This window comes from Enhydra lutris, unplaced genomic scaffold, assembly GCF_002288905.1.
Source record: "Enhydra lutris kenyoni isolate GAN:26980312 unplaced genomic scaffold, ASM228890v2 scaffoldscaffold37, whole genome shotgun sequence".
Taxonomy (NCBI): Eukaryota; Metazoa; Chordata; class Mammalia; order Carnivora; family Mustelidae; genus Enhydra; species Enhydra lutris.
Genome location: NW_019154121.1, coordinates 14,527,755 through 14,544,735, shown reverse-complemented (window position 1 = coordinate 14,544,735; position 16,981 = coordinate 14,527,755). Strand labels below are relative to the sequence as shown.

Genomic DNA, 16,981 nt, shown 5'->3' with positions numbered 1-16,981 from the left:
CCAGAGTCTTAGAAAGTTAGACAAAATATAGAATCATCAAGGTTAGGGTAAACCTGGGACTAATCAGGGCAGAATCCCCACACACCCCCACCCCCGCCCTGCCTCATGTGTGCTCTTTCTACCACATGAGACTCTTGCTGTGCTAGATTAAAGCTGAACTAAATAAAATTGTAAATGACCTTTCCTATAAAGAATTAAAAGACACTAATCAAAGTATTTGAAGTATTTCATTATCACTATTATGATCATCAATTCCAATGACAGAAAGGGGATCAGTAAATAGAATTTTTTATTAATATAAAACTGAGTGTCAATGTTTGCTGTCTAGAGTTTCATAAATTGTCAATCCCCTTCCACAAGCAGACCTCTAACAGAGATTCAGGAAGTCAAGAAGAAGAATTTGGACTGATATGGGACTAACAAGTCACGTTCCAAATGCTTAAAAAGAAGCACCCCCCAGTAGCTTGAGACTTTTTATTCTCCAGAGCAAGAAATTAGAGTCTTCAGCAATGCAGAAACATGGTATTCATCAACTTTTCCACCACAAGAGAGTCTTCTTACATTAAATAGTAAAAATCATCTGCATTTGGTGCCAAAAAAAAAAAAAAATCCCCTTTATTTCATGGTGCTTTGCTAAAGCTAGAAAAACGGCATTCTTGCCAAAGATGAGATGTTCGGAGTCTGAGCTCAGTCTACCTTAGCCGAAGACACAGCTGACTTCCTCGTGTTTTCCTGTGACATATCCATCACGGTTGAGGCTGGACTGACCACGCTAGCACTGCAAAAGAAACAATTCAGAGAATAAATACCCTCAGCCTTTGAGAAAGAGTAAATTGTGCCACTGAAGCTGAAAGCTCTTAAGTCAGGACAGCAGAGGAAATCTGTAAAACCAAACGCCAGGAAGAGAGAGGGAGTTGGGGCCTAGAGATGAGTAAGCAGCAAAGCAAAGGCAGGGGCAGAGCAGAAAGAAAAGACAGGCATGAGACAAGCAAAACCATCCAGCAGAAGCTGTCCAGTTTTTATCATGGTACCAAGCACACAAGAGGTTCACAGTGTAAATTTGTAGAAATGCGCTCATCTCCAAGTCAGAATCTGATCAGATGTGGATGACAGGGAGGAACTCATCTCAAGGGGGGGGGGGGGGGGGGGTGTTGGGGGGTGGTACAGCGGCGGACATCATTGTTTAAATAAAGCCCCAAAGAGTTTTATGGCTTGATTTTACAGAATGGCAGTGCTTACTCTTAACTCAGGAGGAAGTAACTGAAGAAAAGATTCAGATGAGACCAATGACTTGACAGCAGATCTAAGGGATGCTGTGCAGGGAGGCTGGTGCGTGCTGACAACTTGCTGAGGACTCTCAACCCCACCCTCCAGGCTGGCCAGCAAGTTCTTGTCCACACACAAGAGGGATAAGGCCAAGCACAGCAGCCGCTGGCTCAGAAGAAGGAAGAACAGTCTCTACCCAAGTCCCAGAATGAGAGCAGGGTGAGAGAAAATGGAGAAAAGTGAGTTTCACAGGGCTCCCTCCTGAGCTACCACTCCCATGGCTACCGAGGAAGAAGGGACAAGGAGAGTCAGAAGGGCTCTAGGAGGGGAGGAGAATCACCTGCTCAGACGTCCTGCTCCATTGGGCTTGCCTCAGGCATGACAGGTGAAGTCACTATTGGCTGAAACCACTGTGCCCCTTAGACCTGTTCTCTTAGTGACATCACAGTCAACAACTTGGAAAATACCTAGGAAGGCACTGGCTTTCCACCATGCAGCAAAGGAACTGGGGTTTGGGGAGGGAGACAATCTGCCCCCAGGCCACAGAGCCCAGCCCAAGAATATGGTGGCTGCAGTCGTGAACTCCACATCCCTGCGGCTTTGTTTCCTTTCCTTCCTTCTGCACTTCAGTTGATCTTTTTGCACAGACTTACTCCCGGGAAGAGGGTGAACTTCCAAAGGAGCTGTTCTTCCTTTCATTACCCTCCTCATTGTTCCAGAAAGGAATTACAGCAGCTGAGGCAGATGTGTGTAAGATACATCTTGATCACATGGGTGTGAATAAGAGGGGAAAAGGTTGGGGAGGGGAAGGGCAGGGAAGAAGAATGGGAATTTACAATGGAGCCAGAATTAAGGCTAATAGAAAAACACATTACAGGAGGCAATTCTCACAACAGGTGGGCACACATTTCTATCAGGTCATCTAGCAACGAATGTTAAAAAAAAAAAAAAAAAAAAGACCTGGTCACTAAGAGAATGCACAGCCAAGAGCCCAGGACTAGAAAGCAATTTCTCTTGACTGCCATTTTAAGGAACCATGGAGGGACATGAGGAACTTTATAGCACATGGCAGGCTGTCTCAGAACATTTTAGATCATCTCCTTATACATAAAGCAATCACATGATCAGAGGACCTGAACCCAGTGTTGCTGGTTGGGGCAGTCCATGGAACACCCATGTTCTCCTACCACTGTCCTCCTTTCTCCCCCCACTCAGCAAGAACAAAGGATAAGCAGGGACACGACGCTTTGCCCTCTCTTCTCCTTGGAAACCTAGTTCCTGGGCCTCCCGGGCCTCAGCTCTGAATGTGTATATTTCACATCATAAAACCAGACATGAAACCAGTCTCTCTCTTACTAAACTCTACCCAGCAATGTACCTCATGTCTACTGTGCAACCTCACTCTGTGCGTACATATCATCTCTCACAGTAAACAGGAGATCCCCCAGGAGTACCATCTTGACCATCTCTTTTTTTTTTTAAGATTTTATTTATTTATTTGTCAGATAGAGACTACAAGCAGACAGAGAGGCAGGCAGAGAGAGGAAGGGAAGCAGGCCTTCCACTGAGCAGAGTGCCTGACACGGGGCTCAATCCCAGGACCCTGGGATCATGACCTGAGCCGAAGGCAGAGGCCTTAACCCACTGAGCCACCCAGGCGCCCCCATCTTGACCATCTTTATAACCCCCTGCAATGCCGTGTAGAGAAGCTCGTGCAAAACTACAACCAGTAAACAACTGAAAAGATGAAGGCCACTGAGCCAGCACCAGGGAAGGCAGCAGCCGATAAGTAACCATGACTCTTCCTTTTAAAATTCATGTTATTTGCCAAACAACAAGGAGGCACATTATTTAGATTTTTTAAAAAAATGCCTTTCTTTCTATTTGCTCAGAAAGCAAAAGAGGAAGGAATGACACATTCAGAGCACAGGGCCAGTCACTAAAATACAGAAACACACAGTATTCGCTATGTTACCGTGTAGCTGGGAGAGAGGAAAATGAAATGGGGGTGGGACACAGGGTTAGCTACTTGGTTAGTCTGCTTACTTTGAAAAAATGAAAATAAGAGTCTTAGATCTCCAAGTCTGTCTGTGAAAATAGAGCGACTTCTTAGATTAAGGTCTGGCTTTGCTTCTCTTGAGGAATACAGCAATGTTTTGCATGCCTGCCTATTATTTGGCAAGAACCATTACAGCAACCGTTGAATTTTCAACTGCTTTCTGCAACACCTCTATAAGGTATGTACCCTTCTCCCCCTTTTACTCATGAGAAAACTGAGGCTTGGGGAAGCTAAGGAATCTGTTCAATGTCACAAAATGAATTAATGAAGAGCTGGGGATTTGAGGCAGGTATCTGACCGTGACCCCAAAGACACACATTGTCATGGCTAGGCTATCCCGCCTCTGACTTCTCACATTAATAAAGCAATGGTTCATAGCAAGGGGACTGGGGTCCAGGTGATTCTTCCTTCCCAGTGACTCTCACATCCATCACTTCCTTTCCACTCCTACTGTCACCTCCTATATTTCTGTTGACTCGATTAGGTTCACATCTGACCTCCTGATACTGAAGTCCTGTTTTTCTAACCTACTCAGCATTCCGCCACTAAGCTTGGATGGTCTCAAACACAACTTTGACCACCTTGTCCCTCTTCTGCTCCTTACCTTTCCCTGGATCCCCAAGGCCTGTGGAATGAAGTCTGAATTTGTCAGGAAGGAACTGGAGATGCTCTGCCGTCTACCCAATGTACTTTCCCCCTCTTCTTTCCTGTTGACCCTTCATGCTAAATGAAGTTGTCTGTCTACTCATTATCCCCAAAACTTCCTTGCCTTGTTGCTATCTGCACTCAGCCTATTCCCTAGCCCTGCCCTTGTGTATTTGCTGGGCTCTTCGCCCAAATCCTTGCTGTTATCTCCAAGCCCAAGCCAAATTTCACCCTCACGCAATGCTCCTCCTCTATCAGCCCAACTGGAAGTGGGTCTCCTTGTCTCCAATCTTGCAGCACATCTCCTTGGTACTTTGGATCAGGAATGTTCTCTCTGCCTGGCGCTATTCGTTATCATGTGATCAGATATTCACATAAAGGATCCATAATTTATCCTAAGAGAGTATAGTCTCTTTATAGCCAGATACTATGTCTTTGTTTCTTGGAATCCCTCTCGGAGGCAGGAGACTGTGTCCTGCATATAAAAGATATCCAATACATTCCACAAGATGAGCTTTTTAAACCGGAGCAAGCCAAATTCCACACCCTGTGCTTGTAATTCTTCCCTCAGGCACCCTTCAAAAACTACCTGCAATACCAGAAGGAACACTTAGACAAAATGTGCTCACTTTGCTGGGAGAACTATTAAAGTATTAAATTGTGATATTGGCATTAGGGTCCAAAGTATCTGCTTTTTAACACGAGTCTCTGAAGACTTAGCTCTACAGAATAATCACGTTCGGTACTGTGGCAGGGATGCTGGGGAAAGAGGTGGGGTTTTCGATCACACCACTTAGGCAGCTGGATACCCCATCTGCTTCTGTGTCCAGCCCTAAAGTGCTCCAAAGCACATGAAAGCAAATTTTTTAAAGATTTTATTTATTTATTTATTTATTTATTTGACAGAGAGAGAGAGAGAGAGAGAGAGAGAGAGATCACAAGTAGGCAGAGAGGCAGAGAGAGAGGGAGAAGCAGGCCCTCCACTGAGCAGGGAGCCTGATGTAGGGCTCGATCCCAGGACCCTGAGATCATAACCTGAGCTGAAGGCAGAGGCTTAACCCTCTGAGCCACCCAGGCGCCCCATGAAAGCAACGCTTAAGAGCTTTTGAACCTTAACTGGCCTTTCCTTCTTAAAAAAAAAAAAAAAAAAAAAGTTAAAAATAACAGCCGACATCTTATGCCTTCTTTTGAGGCATTTTGCAGCTTACATATTAACAGTACTGAACCGGAAGCAAATTCTGCAAGTGATTTTTGTCATGTGTCGTCATCATTATTGTTGACCTCTCCCTTTGGACGATGAGAACCTTGGAAGCAAATGCTGCGTCACACCCCCTGCGCCCAGCATCATGCTGGCCAAGTGACACTCAGTGAAGCTCCATCACGTGAATAAACAAAAGAAATAAACAAAAGAATAAACAAAAGAAATGGGGATAAAGGGAGAGAAGTAAATTAGAAAATATGCTGGGCCAAGCCTTTTAAGTCGGTAGTTTCTGAAGTAAAACATTACTTGTGTGGGGCCACCACACCACACGCTACACATTGCTCTCACACAGATGTCACAGTGCAACTATTTCGACCAAAAGTGATTTGAGTAAATCCAACATCCTACAGGATGAAGAAAGATTGTTTTAAAGAGCTCCATAGAAGTGGTTCTGTGGGGCAGGCCTCTAAAAAATGAAACAGTCACTCCCTGGATTCGCAGTGCATCCAAGGACAAAAGATCAAATGCACTGTCCATAGATCGGCTCACCTCTACCTTGACCCTGGGAGCAAGATAAGAGGCTCACATTGATCTTGTTATTGAGGTGATGGAGGTAAATAGCTAATCCTTCTGTAAGAAAGAGATGCGGGGGAGAGGGAGAAAGACAGGGACTGAGACTGAGAGAGAGATAAACAAAAGCCTTCGAGGGAAAAGAACATTAGTAGAAAAAAATAATACTATTTCAGAACTAAAGACATGGTTTGAATTGCTTGGTTCCCATTCAGCAGGAGGGAAGAGGGAGATCAGTGGCAGAAGTATTACTGAAGCACGGGCAGTGAAGCTTAAAGACTAGCCTTTTTATTCATTACAACATACAACAAAACAGTGTTTTAATTTCACCAAAAACAAAGTGAGATGAGGACACCCAGCTTCCCTTGTAAGAAAACTCATTGCTTTCTCCACGTCACAGGGAAGTGCTGATGCCATGGAGAGAAACACCGCAGGGAAGGCTTTGCGTTGTTCTACCTGAACTCATTTTGGAGACATTCATTCTCTAGGGATGTTTTTGATTAATGGACACCACAAACTTCAGGGGGCAGCCAAGCTCCCTCCTGCCTCTGTGCCTTCCAGTTCTCTATCCTGAATGCCCTTCCCTTTCTTGTAGTTGTCCAAACATGAGAATACCCCTCCCAATCTCTTCCATCTTTTATAATCACCGGAGCTCACGGTATTTCATCATGGTATAACCATCAGAGCCCACTGAACTGAGAGATTCTCAGTAACACACAGCAATGAAGAGTGGAAGCTATCAGTCCCATTCTTGGAGTTTAACTTTTTCCCTTCTCCTCTTTCTACTCACTTCCTGAGCTGTAAACTGCTTCATCCAATCATTCATTTATTCATTCGTTTGTTCATTAACCCTCATTCACCATTATTCTTTATTTCATAATTATCTCATCAACAATTTTCATTTAGTTGGTTGGACTCTCACTATTCTTCATTCATTCATTCATTCACTCATTCCACAAGACACTCGTTGGGCACTGTTATAGGTGCTAGGAATAGTGCAGTGAAACAATCAGCAATAAACAAAAGGTCCTTTTCCTCATGGATCTGGGGGGAAGGGAAAATACATACACACCATAAATATATAACATGATGTCAGGTAGTGAGAAGTGTGCTGAAGGACAGTAAGAGAGGGTGCTGGCATTCATTCATTCATTCATTCATTCATTCTACAGGTACTTATTCCTAAGTACCTAGCACGTGTTAGATGCTTGGGACATGGTAGTAAATAGTACCTATGTCCTCAGCCCCGAGAAAGAAATGCAGGGACACTCAGCCTTGGGAATCTGGATTTTTAGAAGTTCCTCGAGCAGTTCTGATCTACAGGTCCGAGTTGAGAACTTCTCATCAAATGACCCACATATCCTTTATAGATTATCAGATATCTGTGTCCTACCAACCCTTCAAATTTTTTCTAATTTCATCTCTAAAGCTCCACCATACCTTTCCTCTTTTCTCCATTCCCTTCATTAGGTTCTTACCATCTCTCACCTAAGCTTCTGTTATAATGTTCTTTTTTCTCTTTAAGATTTTATTTATTTATTTGACAGAGAGAGAGATCACAAGTAGGCAGAGAGGGGGAAGCAGGCTCCCTGCTGAGCAGAGAGCCGGATGCGGAGCTTGATACCAGGACTCTGGGACCATGACCGGAGCCGAAGGCAGAGGCTTAACCCACTGAGCCACCCAGGCACCCCTTCTGTTACAATGTTCTAATTGAACTTTCTAACCCCATCTTCCACAGAGTTACCAGAATGATCACTCTAAAAAGTAAACTTGATCAAAAAGTCATTTAATGGCTTCTTGTGACTTAAGGAAAAAGTCTAGCCTTTTGGCCAACACAGGGCTCTTGACAATCTGGGCCCAGCCTCTTCCTCCAGCCTGACTGCCCACCACTCACACAGCATACCCACCAGACTAAACCCTTTCCACGTTTCCAACATACCAGACCCCCACATCATCCTGTCTGCCTGTATTGTTCCTTCCCCATGCCTACCTGCCATAATCCTTCTCATCTTTCAAGAGTTGCCCTACATGTAACTATCTCTAGAAGCTTCCCTGACTCAGATGCCCACAGCCCCTAACATAGTCTTCTCAGCACCTAACACCTTGCTTCCCATGGTTGAAGCCTCTGACCTTTCTGTATTCAAAAGGTAATTCTTTAATCTTCAGAAACCCTGAGGAACTGGAAGTCCTCCCAGCAGAAAATCCACACAGTGTTGGAGACAGGCACGTGACAGACCTCTGCTTCCTTTCAATGAAATGCCCTCATCTGCATTATACACCACATGATAAGAACGACTTGGTGTGTTAGGATGTCACAAACATGCTCAGACTCATGTTTCAGTAGGGTGACCACTGAGAAAAGACAAGAAGCTCAACATTTCCATCCACACAGGCTTAAGTTATTACAATGTCAAGTATTCCTTTAAGTGGAATTATCCCTTTAGAGGAGAAAGGAGAGGCTACCAGGCAATTGAGGGATGTGGGAGGGGGAAAGGTGTAGGAAGAGGAATCAGAAGGAAGAAAGAATTGGGAAGCTTGGGACACACTTGAGAAACTATCTTTTTTTTTTTTTCTTTTTAGAGTACTGGCCCCATGTGAGGCCACAGAGCTAAGACAATATAAACTATTCCGGTCTTCATAGAGACTATCTTCAAGGAAGAGGTTAGAGAGAGAGACAGAAACTATAAGACCAGTCCATTTCCAGGTTTCTTCAGACCAAAGAAGCACCAACAGTAGGGACATCCATGGCCCTTGTCAGTAGAGATGCTACTAGACTTTCAGCGTTGCCCAGGGCGCCCAACCTTATTTCATAGAACATGTGATCTCAAGTAGCAAAAGAAGGTCTTCTCATTCCAGCGCAGGTCTCCCTCCATAGTCAAGACATGTTACACCTTCTTTATGGTAGGGTCCTGACCCCATGGGAAGAGCTTTTCACATCTTTATGGTGTACTCCCCACTTTGGCCTAGCCATGCCCTCTAGACTATTATGGAAAGGACACGTGCTATAAGGTGTGGTTCACGGACCAGTGCCAATCTGAGAATTGTTACTGGTTCACAATGAGCTAAATACAGAAATTGAGAGTATGCATTTAGAATCATTTATAGCAATTTGCTGAGACATCCTAGCACATGGTTTATATTTTGCATGCCTTTGTTGCTTTCTGTATTTTTTTTCTGTTATATTTTATAAAAGGTACTAATCTGTGATGACTAGAAATACACACATTTTAGGAAATGAATACACTAGTCTTTTACCACACTTAGCACCAACACTGCCCTTAAAATTCAGCAACCAGCATTGGAACTGTAAGTATTTGGAGTCTTTCCTTTGCCAATCTAAAGAAAACCTCATTCTCTGATCCTTTGTTCATCAAGCCTCTCTCTGCTTCCTCATGTGACAGGTGCAAACAAAGATGAGTTGTGAAAAACACAGGTATGGGATGGTAGTTGAGTTCATGCTGGGCACCCACAGCGATTCAGTTCTTCCCAGGCAGGACCACACAGAATTGTGCTCATAGAAAGAAGGAATCTTGCCACAGAGTCTATTAGAAAAACTCCTTCATATATTCCACATATGAGTGAAACCATATAATTGCCTTTTTCCAACTGACTTATTTCACTCAGCATACTACCTTTTAGTTTCAGTGCAGAGGATCATAAGGGAGGGGAGGAAAACTGAATGGGAAGTCATCAGAGAGGGGAGAAAAACCATGAGAGACTCTTTACGATGGGAAACAAACTGGGTGTTGCTGCAGGGGAGGTGAGTCGGGGGGAGGGGTAACTAGATGATGGGCATTAAGGAGGGCATGTGATGTAATGAGCACTGGGTGTTACATGCAACTGATGAATTATTGAACACTACATGTACTACATATTGGCTAACTGAATTTAAATTAAAAAAAAAAAAGAAAGAAAGAAAAACTCCTTCTGAAACTTCAATTTCTAGTCACTGTTGCCTCACAACACTCCCAGACACCTGACTCCTAGCTAAGAAAATATTGACAGGTACTGAGTCATTCTTTTGAAGTTCAATTCCTCTAAAAGCACAAGCCCCAAAATACACTTAACACACCCAGTTCCCAAAGGTTAAAGTGTAAGTGAGAAACACCGCAAGGACCTGACACTGAGTCAAGTAGTAGTTTCTGACATGGGAAGGAGGAAGCATACATCAGCCCCTTCCACAGTTCTGGATGATTACCACCCAGGTCATGTAATGAGGGAAGCAAACTAGATGCATCTGACATTTTTATTCTTGCCTTCTCGACCATACCTCATCTATGTTACAATCACATAATTATAAAGCCACTGGAAATTACCAATTTTCTTTCTTCCTGTGAAATGCTAAGTGGTTCCCACATCTCCTTTCATTTAATCTCATAATATCCTGGTGAGGCAGCTCTGCTCTGATTTATAGATGAGACCAGAAAGACTCTCTGAGGTCACACAAGGAATGCAGGAAATACTGGAGACATGAATTGCTGAAGCTGTATTAGTAGCTTCAAACTGAGGAAGAGGGGAGATACACCCACCAGACTGCCTTAGGTCATAAAGAAAATGAGCTGGGCTAGGAGGGCAGTGGTGCCTCTGTCCCCCAGGGCCTTTGAGTAGAAATGAGTTCTTGGAAGAAGGACAGGAAGTCTGACCCACACAAAACTGTTCAGTGAGTTAAGTTGGTCTTCTGATATCCCCAAATCTCCTTCCTCCTTCTGTGGGACTTATATCCACTCGCCTAGTCAGTCAGTGTTCTGATATCCTTGATCCCTATCAAATTTGCTCTTAGGAGCTTCTGTCAGCTCCTTGATGGTCATTCTAAATGACTGTGTTCTCATTCTCACTCCTGGAGTTTCTAATACTTCAGATCTCATCTTCCCCTATGGAAGGATATCCTTTATCCCACTGGGGGACTGCTGGTGAATGGGGAGTCACCAAAGGGAGGTGGCAGGGGTAGGCTCTCACTCTCTGTGATAGCCCCTACTTCCATTCACTGAATGCCTACTATGTGCTGTTGACCATGTTAGGAATTCTACATTTACTAGCTAATTAAATTCTCAATAATCCTGCTGGCAAATCATTATCATCCCATCTTACAGTTGAGGAACCAAAGGCCCAAGAAGTTAAGTCACTTCTAGTACAAGGTCACAAAATCACCTAGTGGCTACTTACTGTTTAACTTCTAGCCAACATGGCCTCTACAGACATAACAGAACATTACAAATCAGCCCAGAGGGGAAACAGTCCAGTCTACCACCCATGGAAAACAAAGTGAGTCCTCTCCAACAGGGAAATAGACAATGGGTGCCTTAATAGAATCAGTATTCCCTTGTCTATGTGATGTAACTTTAGTCATATTCGGCTCTGAAATGTCTATTGATGCCTATGTTACAGACCCTCTCCCTCACCTGTAAACTATGTTGGGAACACCTCTGTTCCCCAGGTGCCTCAGACTTGGCACTTGACTCGGTGGCTGTACCATCAGGAAAATTGTGGACTTCAGCCCTGCTGGAGACTCTGAATTGAATCATCTCCACTGAGAAGCTACAGAGAAAATGCACCTGCCTTCCCACTAAAGGGTAACAACCAAAGTCCCAAGGGATGAACACTAATGGGAAGATCTCTACATACCTAAAAGCAAATCATCAAAATATCTGTGGCAATGTAGCTCCACGATCAGGTTCAAATGTACACTTAGACCGGACAGATGGACAGATGGTAACAGGTATGGAAAACACCAACACGATCAGACTGAAATATTGAGGACAACCTGCATCCTGAAGAGCCATTTACTTAGCACTTACTATGTGTCAGGTATTCTACATATGTTACCACTAATTCTCACTACAGCCTTTCCTGGTCTATATTATCATTCCTATCCATGGTTAAGAAAAGAGACTTAGGTTAAATGACTTGCCCATCATTAAGTGGCTAATAAATGGCACATTTAGGATTTGAATTCATGTCTGGTTCCCGTGTTTGAGCTTTTGCCACCACACCATGTTATAACAATTTGATCATTATTCACCTCTTCTCTGAAGTGACTATATTTATTTTGAAGTACCTCTTCATTCCACTCTAGGGTAAAATCGTTAATACAAAGAAAAACCAGCTATTGTTGGTGCTGGAAGAAATCCCCCCTCAACGTTTTAGTTTTACTTAATGTTCCGAATTATTAGAAATTCTGGAAGCTGGAAAAGAGTAGTACTCAGTTTTATCCATGTTAAGGCCCAGATTTCTCTTATATATACTTCACAGTACCTGTGAGAATAGTCTGGTGTTGGTGCTCATAGCACACTGAGCCATGAATCCCACATGCAGTGACTGTCCTTGTGAGCTCTGTCTTACCTTGGGCTTGCTGGGGCTACATCTTCTGGCTCTCCCACAGCACCAGTTAGCTCTGAAGGGAGGAAAGCATCCTTGTTGACGTTATTTACCCAACTTTCCTTTGCTTCATTTGCTCTCTCCTTACTCTGCTCGGCTGAAAGAAGAAACAGTGAAGTCAGGAAGGTTATCTCTCACCTCCATGACCTATAACATTCTTAAATCTCCTATCACCGAAGCTCAAACCTGAACTTCAGGTCTTCCTGCAGTGCCAAGGCAATCATTCATGAGTCTGAGTCCCCAGGGTCAGAATTATAACTGCAAAATTATACGTGATTTTGGCTTCCCCCAAGCAGAATCTCCTGAGACTAAGAGTGGACCTTTAAATGTGCAGGTAACTCCAGAGACCACTCCAGCAAAATAGTGACCACCTCTAGGTGAATTTCACCTGAATTGGGGTCAGGAGATGCTCAGGGCAGCTAGTCCTCTTTGGGACAGAGATACCATCATTACCAAGCATTTACTGGATGTCAACAATGTGTCCAACTTGAGGCTGGGTTCTGGAATGCAGAGGGGAACAGATGTTTCTAGCCTGGAATGTTCTTCTCCACCGTCTCTTCCTTCCCCCAGTCTCTAATTCTACATACTCCTCAATACCCAGCTCAGATGCCAGGGCCCTCCCAATAAAACCTCCATGCTCCCTCTTCAGGAAGTGACTTCTTTTTGCCTCTGAACAGCCAGAGCTCTTTACCAGCACCTTTCAAATAATCAGCATTAAGTAATTATGCTAAGTGCCAGGCACAGCATTGTCTTGTGCCTGCATTACCTTGTGAGGAAGTTGCTATTTTCCAAGTTTACAGATTTGGAAACTGAGGCTCAGGAAACTTGCTTTTGACCCCAGTGCTAGTAAGTGCCAGGAATGCTTTTACATTGATGTTAAGATGAAGAAATACTAGGGCTCCCGATTCCCAAATACTCACATTCCAGGGTGGTATTCCCCACAGGTCTCTTTACACAGAAGTCTACTTTCTTCTGTCACATAATAGAATCCACAATACTAACCTTTACCTCTCGAGATTTCCGAAGGCCTGGATGGTGTTGAAAATCAAGAGGGATGCTAGCAATGCTACCTACTTTTTAAGACTGCTGCTATAGTTGCATGTAATAGAGAGCAAATTCCTATCATGTGTCAAACGTTCAAAAGGTGACAGCTATTTTCCTCATTGGGTACAGACTAGATATAAACAGGGGCTCTTCTCAGGGGTAGAAGTTTAGACTGCCTAGCTCAGAGTGAAAGAGAGGGCATAACATACCCATTTAACAAACCCAACAGAATTCTAAAGAAGCCCTCAAAATACTGTCTTTACAGTCCCTTAAATGATGCACTTGGCTGATTAAAGATGTACCAGATGTCAAAGTTGTTGAAAGGGAAGCTAATCTCTTCCTGTCTTCCTACTCAGAGGAAATGGTTCTAAATCTTCAGAGTTAAAAGCAAAGGAATGCCTTATAAACCCATCTGTCTATACCACTACAACTCAACACAGTATCTAAAGGACTTCCAATGTTTTTCTATATATTACCCTGAGTCCCTTGGCCCTGCCTTCATCCATCTGAATCCAGGGCAAGAAGATATTGAGCTGGAGGACTAATCATATGCAAAGTATACCCCTAAGTGACTTCCCTCTGCAGATTTCAGTAATGACTCTAACACCCTTCCCAACTCCTGACAATGGCTTCCCAAACAAATGCTGGCTCAAAATGTCCTAGCCAAATCAACTCACCTGCTACCTGGGGCTTCTTCTTTCTCATGGATGCTCTGATGATATCTGCACCATGAATTCTGTCTCTGTGCCTTTTTGCCTTGGCTTCATAAAACCATTGGCCACTCATGTTCTTCAACTCTTGGTCATCCTTAATTTTTTCAGGCAAACGTCTACAAAAGGAAAAGAGCTTTACTTTGCTGAGAGCCCACAGTAAATAAATGATTTCACTGGGACAGTGCATTAAGAAATCTGTAAACATACAAATAAAGCTCTCAATATTTTAGAAGATACCACACATCTCCTAGAAGACCAAGAAATATATATATATGTATGTGTATATATATATATATATATATACACACACACACACACACACACACACACACACACACACACACTTGGCTGATTAAAGATATATATATATATGTTCCTCTTTGATGGAAGGCTAACACTTTTTTAAAAATCAAAGAATTCACCCATGACCTCCACATGATGCTTGGAATTTTCCAGTTCACTTTTTGGCTACAGTCTTTTGTGTCTACTATTTAAATGCAAATACCCCAGAGAAAGATGGTATATTAAGTGTCTCTAAGCCTTTGTTCCTATATCTATAAAAAGAGGTTCATCATACTGATCTACTTCATGGGATTGCTTTGAGGATTAAATTAGCTAATGCATGCAAAACTGCCCTTTGCCAATGCCTGGCACCTAACACCCAATGAATACCTGGTGGAGGAGTTATCAGCTCATCAATCCTTTCCATTTTAGTGAAATCAGTGTATCAGAGGCATGCTGGTGGGAGGGGGGATCGTGGCAGGGGAAGTGGGAGGGAGAAGGAGGCAGCGGGGGTGAATGATGTCCCTGATTCTTAATGTCAGGAAAATGAATACTGAAAAAGTAGTCTAGAGGCAGGCAAGATCAAATTTATGGAAGTAAGGGGATGGGAGGTATAGAGGCAGAGGCAAATTCCAATTGTGCAATTACTGCTTTCAAGGGTTCCACAATCATTCATGCTCACTGAAAAACTAACACCTGTAGGACAAACAAATACAGCCTTAAATCTCCCTAATTTACACTTGCTTTAAAAAAAAAAAGTGTTTTACTTGACAAGTGTTGTCATTATTTTTGTTGTTTTTCTCCCAATCATGATAAGTGTACTCTTTAATCCACATCCCCTAATTTCCCCATCCCTCCCACATCCCCTCTGGTAACCACCAATTTGTTCTCTGTAGTTAAGAGTCTGTGTCTTGGTTTCTCTCTCTTTTTTTTTTTTTTCTCTCTCTTTTTTTTTCTTTGCTCATTTCTTTTGTATAGAAAATCCACATGTGGGTGAGATCATATGACATTTTTTTTCCTCTGACTTAATCTGTTCAGTATTATATTTTCTAGCTCTATACATGTTGTTGCAAATGGCAAGCTTTCATTCTTTTTTATGGCTGAATAATATTCCATTGTATATATTTACCACTTCTTCTGTATCTATTCATCTACCAATGGATACCTGGCTCCTTTCAGAGCTTGGCTATTGTAAATAACACTGTAATAAACATAGAGATGCATGTATCCTTTTGACTGAGTGTTTTGTACTTTTTGGGTAAATACTTAGTAAAGCAATTACTGGGTTGTAGGGTAGTTCTATTTTTCATTTTTTGAGGAACCTCCATACTGTTTTCCACAGAGGCTGTTTCAATTGCATTCCTACCAACAGTGAAAGAGGATTCCTTTTTCTCCACATCCTCACCAATACTTGATGTCTCTTGTGTTTCAATTTTCACCATTCTGACAGGTGTGAGGTGATATCTCACTGTAGTTTTGATTTGCATTTCCTTGATGATGAATGATATTGAGCATCTTTTCATGTGTCTGATGCCCTTCTGTATGTCTTCTTTGGAGAAATGTCTGTTCATGTCTTCTGCCCATTTTTAAATTTAAATCATGTCTTCTGCCCATTTTTTTTGTTTGTTTGTTTTCTGAGGTGTTGAGTTGTATCAGTTCTTTATATATTTTGGATACTAACCCTTTATGTCATTTGCAAATATCTTCTCTCATTTCATAGGTTGCCTTTTAGTTTCGTTGTTTCCTTCACTGTGCAGAAACTTTTTTCTTTTTCTTTTAATGTAGTCCCAACAGTTTATTTTTGCTTTTATTTCTTTTGCCTCCGGAGACATACCTAGAAAAATGCTGCTATGGCCAGGATCAGAGATCTTACCACCTGTGTTCTCTTCAAGGATTTTTATGATTCCACATCTCACGTTTAGACCTTTTAATCCATCTTGAGTTTATTTTTGTGTATGGTGTAAGAAGTGGTCCAGTTTCATTACTTTGCACGTGGTTGTCTAGTTTTCACAACACAATTTGCTGAAAAGTCTTTTTCCCATTGGATATTCATTCCTCCTTTGTTGAAGATTAATTGACCAAACAACTATGGGTTTGTTTTTAGATTTCTGTTCTATTCCACTAATCTACGTGTCTATTTTTATGACAGTATCATACTGGTTAATAATTACTGCTTTGTAATATACCTTGAAATCTGGAATTTGTTATACCTCCAGTTCTGTTTTTTGTTTTGTTTTGTTTTTGTTTTTTCCCCAAGACTGCTTTGGCTGGTTGTAGTCGTTTGTGGTTCCATACAAATTTTAGGATTGTTTGTTCTAGTTCTGTGAAAAGTGCTGTTATATTTTGATAGGGATTATGTTAAATATGTAGATTGCTTTGAGCAGTATAGACATTTTAACAATCTTTATTCTTCCAATGCATGAGCACGGCATGTCTTTCTATTTCTTTGAATTATCTTGAATTTCTTTCACCAGTGTTTTATAATTTTCAGAGTACAGGTCTTTCACCTGTTTGGTTAAGTTTATTCCTAGATATTTTATTGGTTTGGGTTTAATTGTAAATGGGATTGTTTTCTAAGTTTCTTTTTCTGCTGTTTCATCATTAGTGTATAGGAAAGCAACAGATTTCTGTACATTGATTTAGTATCCTGTGACTTTACTGAATTCATTTATCAATTCGAGCAGTTTCGTATATACAGTATCATGTCATTTGCAAATAGTGAGAGTTTTACTTCCTCCTTAACAATGTGGATGCCTTTATGTTGTCTAATTGCTGTGGTTAGGACTTCCAGTATTCTGTTAAATAACAAATGCTGATAATGGACAT

General features: G+C 42.2%; 1 protein-coding gene across 2 annotated transcripts in view; it reads right to left on the bottom strand.

Moving 5' to 3' along the window:
• The window catches only part of LOC111154440 (synaptotagmin like 2), a 66,532-nt gene that overhangs the window by 38,499 nt on the left and 11,052 nt on the right, over nt 1–16,981 (bottom strand). For both annotated transcript variants that reach the window (XM_022514039.1, XM_022514040.1), the window contains exons 2-4: nt 13,838–13,989; nt 12,081–12,213; nt 697–778 (exon numbers count right to left, since the gene is read on the bottom strand). In XM_022514039.1, coding sequence (XP_022369747.1) covers nt 697–778; nt 12,081–12,213; nt 13,838–13,989 — 367 coding nt within the window. The remainder of the gene's footprint in view (nt 1–696; nt 779–12,080; nt 12,214–13,837; nt 13,990–16,981) is intronic.